Here is a 2,500-nt window from a genome sequence, read left to right on the forward strand (position 1 = left end):
AACCAGTGCATGCTGCAGTCGGAGCGAGACGTGGGCCTGGCGGACCTCTTTGACCGCTGGATGAGTGCGACCCAGCTGCAGCGCGCCATGGTCCGGGCCGGGATCAACGTGTTTGTCAACGAGCACACAGACAAGTTTGTTCCTTCCTGCTGCAAGGTTTGCATCTCCGACACCACAGTGTGTGGGCACATCCTCATGCAGAGCCCATCTTTGTTTGCCATGGAGACGGAGTGTTAAAAAGACTTAGAACATTAGTTCAAAAATCCAAATCTAAAGCAAAAAAAAAATCTACTCGCTATAACGCCGAAGTAGTGGGAGCCCTGGGCGTGTTTCTACACGAGGAGATGGTCCCCGGTCCCACCTTGGCCTTACTTAGTCCCACTTCAATAAAGACCATCATTTATGTCACCACGCCTTGCTACACAGAAATTGAACAGCGTTGATTATTGTCACTCACAGTTGCGGTGCAAAATCGTACAGAACAAATAGTTGTGTTAGATTTTGTTTTTTGTGAGAATGACATCTTTTTTTTTAATCCCTAGTCAAGTTTAAAGCAGATAGTATTTTCCCATTTAGTGCGTCTTCTCATGTCTCCTTGCTTTTATGTCATTCCGCTAGTAAACTCTTTGTTTTTGCCTTAAGGGCCCGGTTTGTCGGCTCACAGAGCCGTTTTGGTCAGTTCCTTATCAGTATTGAAGAAGCAGCTGTTCTCCTTTCCGTGCGAGAGGGGCTGTTTTCGCTCTACATAAGCTGACTCTTATTGTTTGGATTTACGCATTGCAAGCGAGTGAGTTTATTTCGAACATGCAAGCAATTTCCAGTTTCTCTTTTCAACATGCTCGAAAAGGAGCAGGAAGAAGCCGAGCTTATTCAATCCTACCCCTTTTCTTTTACGAAGCAGTCGCTAAACATTTGTCCACTTCCCGTTCTCAATGTATTCACAATATACTCCATAAGTAATCACAATAAAAATTAAAGCTGCAAGCGGCGATGGACGGGACCGAGTAAATATGGAAGTGGCTGAGGAGAAGGAAGTCTGGGCTTCCCAGATATAAGTTAGAACAACACACTACTTTGTATTATATTGTAGTTTTTACCTTCCATAACGTGAGTACTGACAGATATAAGTTAAAAAACCCGATGCTAACCGCCCATTGAAAATACATGGGTACGGCTAGCAGCTACTATTCGCAAACAGATAGACCTACCAACTCGGCGCATAAAAAGTGCTGATGGCCTTAAAACGGCACAACAGTCAGGCACCATATGTAAGTACCCGAAATAAAGACTCGACATACAAAGAAATTCAATCGGAGCCGAAACATATGAGGAAACGGGATTAAAACCCGATGCTAACCGCCCATTGAAAATACATGGGTACGGCTAGTAGCTACTATTAGCAAACAGATAGACTAACCAACTCGGCGTAATATCTTAACATCAACACACTCTCTCGTCGCAACTCGGCCCTGATGGTCGGCACCTATAAGTTTACAATTAGTTGTAAAATGTTGGACGGTTGTTTTTACGACTTGCAGGCAAATGACAACTTTAAAACACACCGGCTTAGCAACGGCACCTGGCAGACATCTTGGTATAGCCGATCACAGCCCCTCCCTCACGAATGTTGGTGCGTGCGCACGAGCAGCAGACATTACGGAAAAATACGAGAAAAAAAAATGTCCCCCTGACTGTGTCTGCGCACGGCGGCCATCTTTGAAATGTTTTTCAGCGCAGCAGTTCTTTGAAGGCTGATAAAATCAAAACCGTAGCAGTAATTAAAACGCTTTCACCAACTTTTAATCAGAAGGGTTCAATCTCTCTCCTGTGGTAGTTTGAAGCTGACACGACAAATGCGTTCAGAGGAGATAATGTTCGAAAAAAGGTGACCGGTTTTACAAAACTTTTGTTTGAAGGGGGAATTGCAAACTTCCTGTTGATTTTTGCTAGGAGGTGTCAATATATGAAATGTAGGTCTGAGTGAGACCTACATAGAAATTTTTGTTTCATGTCTTTACAACATTCGTACTGGAAGTTACAGGCAGTTTTGTCTGTGTTTTCTTCCTAGGAGCAGTTTTGTCTTTGTTTTATTCCTAAGGGGCGCTAGAGTGCAATTTTGAGTTTTGGGGTTAGGTTTTTTGATTAGATCGCAATTTTTGCCAGTCCTGATGTGTGTGTCCAGTTTGGTGAGTTTTGAAGCATGCTAAGGGGGTCAAATTACAGCTCAAAGAGGCAAAGGTGAGTGTTTTTACAAAACTTTTTTTGAAGGGGGAATTGCAAACTTCCTGTTGATTTTTGCTGAAAAATTTTAGTGTATGAATTCTAGGTCTAAGTGAGACCTACATAGAGGTTTTTGTTTCATGTCGCTACGACATTCCTACTAGAAGTTACAGGCAGTTTTGTCTGTTTTCTGCCTATGGGGCGCTAGAGCGCAATTTTTAGTTTTGGGGTTAGCTTTTTTGATTAAATCGCAATGTTCGCCAGTCCTGATGTGTGTGTC

The 2,500-nt window shown here is 43.1% G+C and overlaps 1 protein-coding gene across 1 annotated transcript in view; it reads left to right on the top strand.

The window, feature by feature from the left end:
• The first annotated feature begins 9 nt into the window (after positions 1-9).
• The window catches only part of LOC133561303 (dynein axonemal intermediate chain 7-like), a 7,213-nt gene continuing 4,722 nt past the window's right edge, over positions 10-2,500 (top strand). The window contains exon 1 of the mRNA XM_061914667.1: positions 10-156. Coding sequence (XP_061770651.1) covers positions 10-156 — 147 coding nt within the window. The remainder of the gene's footprint in view (positions 157-2,500) is intronic.

The sequence above is a fragment of the Nerophis ophidion genome, linkage group LG10 (assembly GCF_033978795.1).
Source record: "Nerophis ophidion isolate RoL-2023_Sa linkage group LG10, RoL_Noph_v1.0, whole genome shotgun sequence".
Classification (NCBI taxonomy): domain Eukaryota; kingdom Metazoa; phylum Chordata; class Actinopteri; order Syngnathiformes; family Syngnathidae; genus Nerophis; species Nerophis ophidion.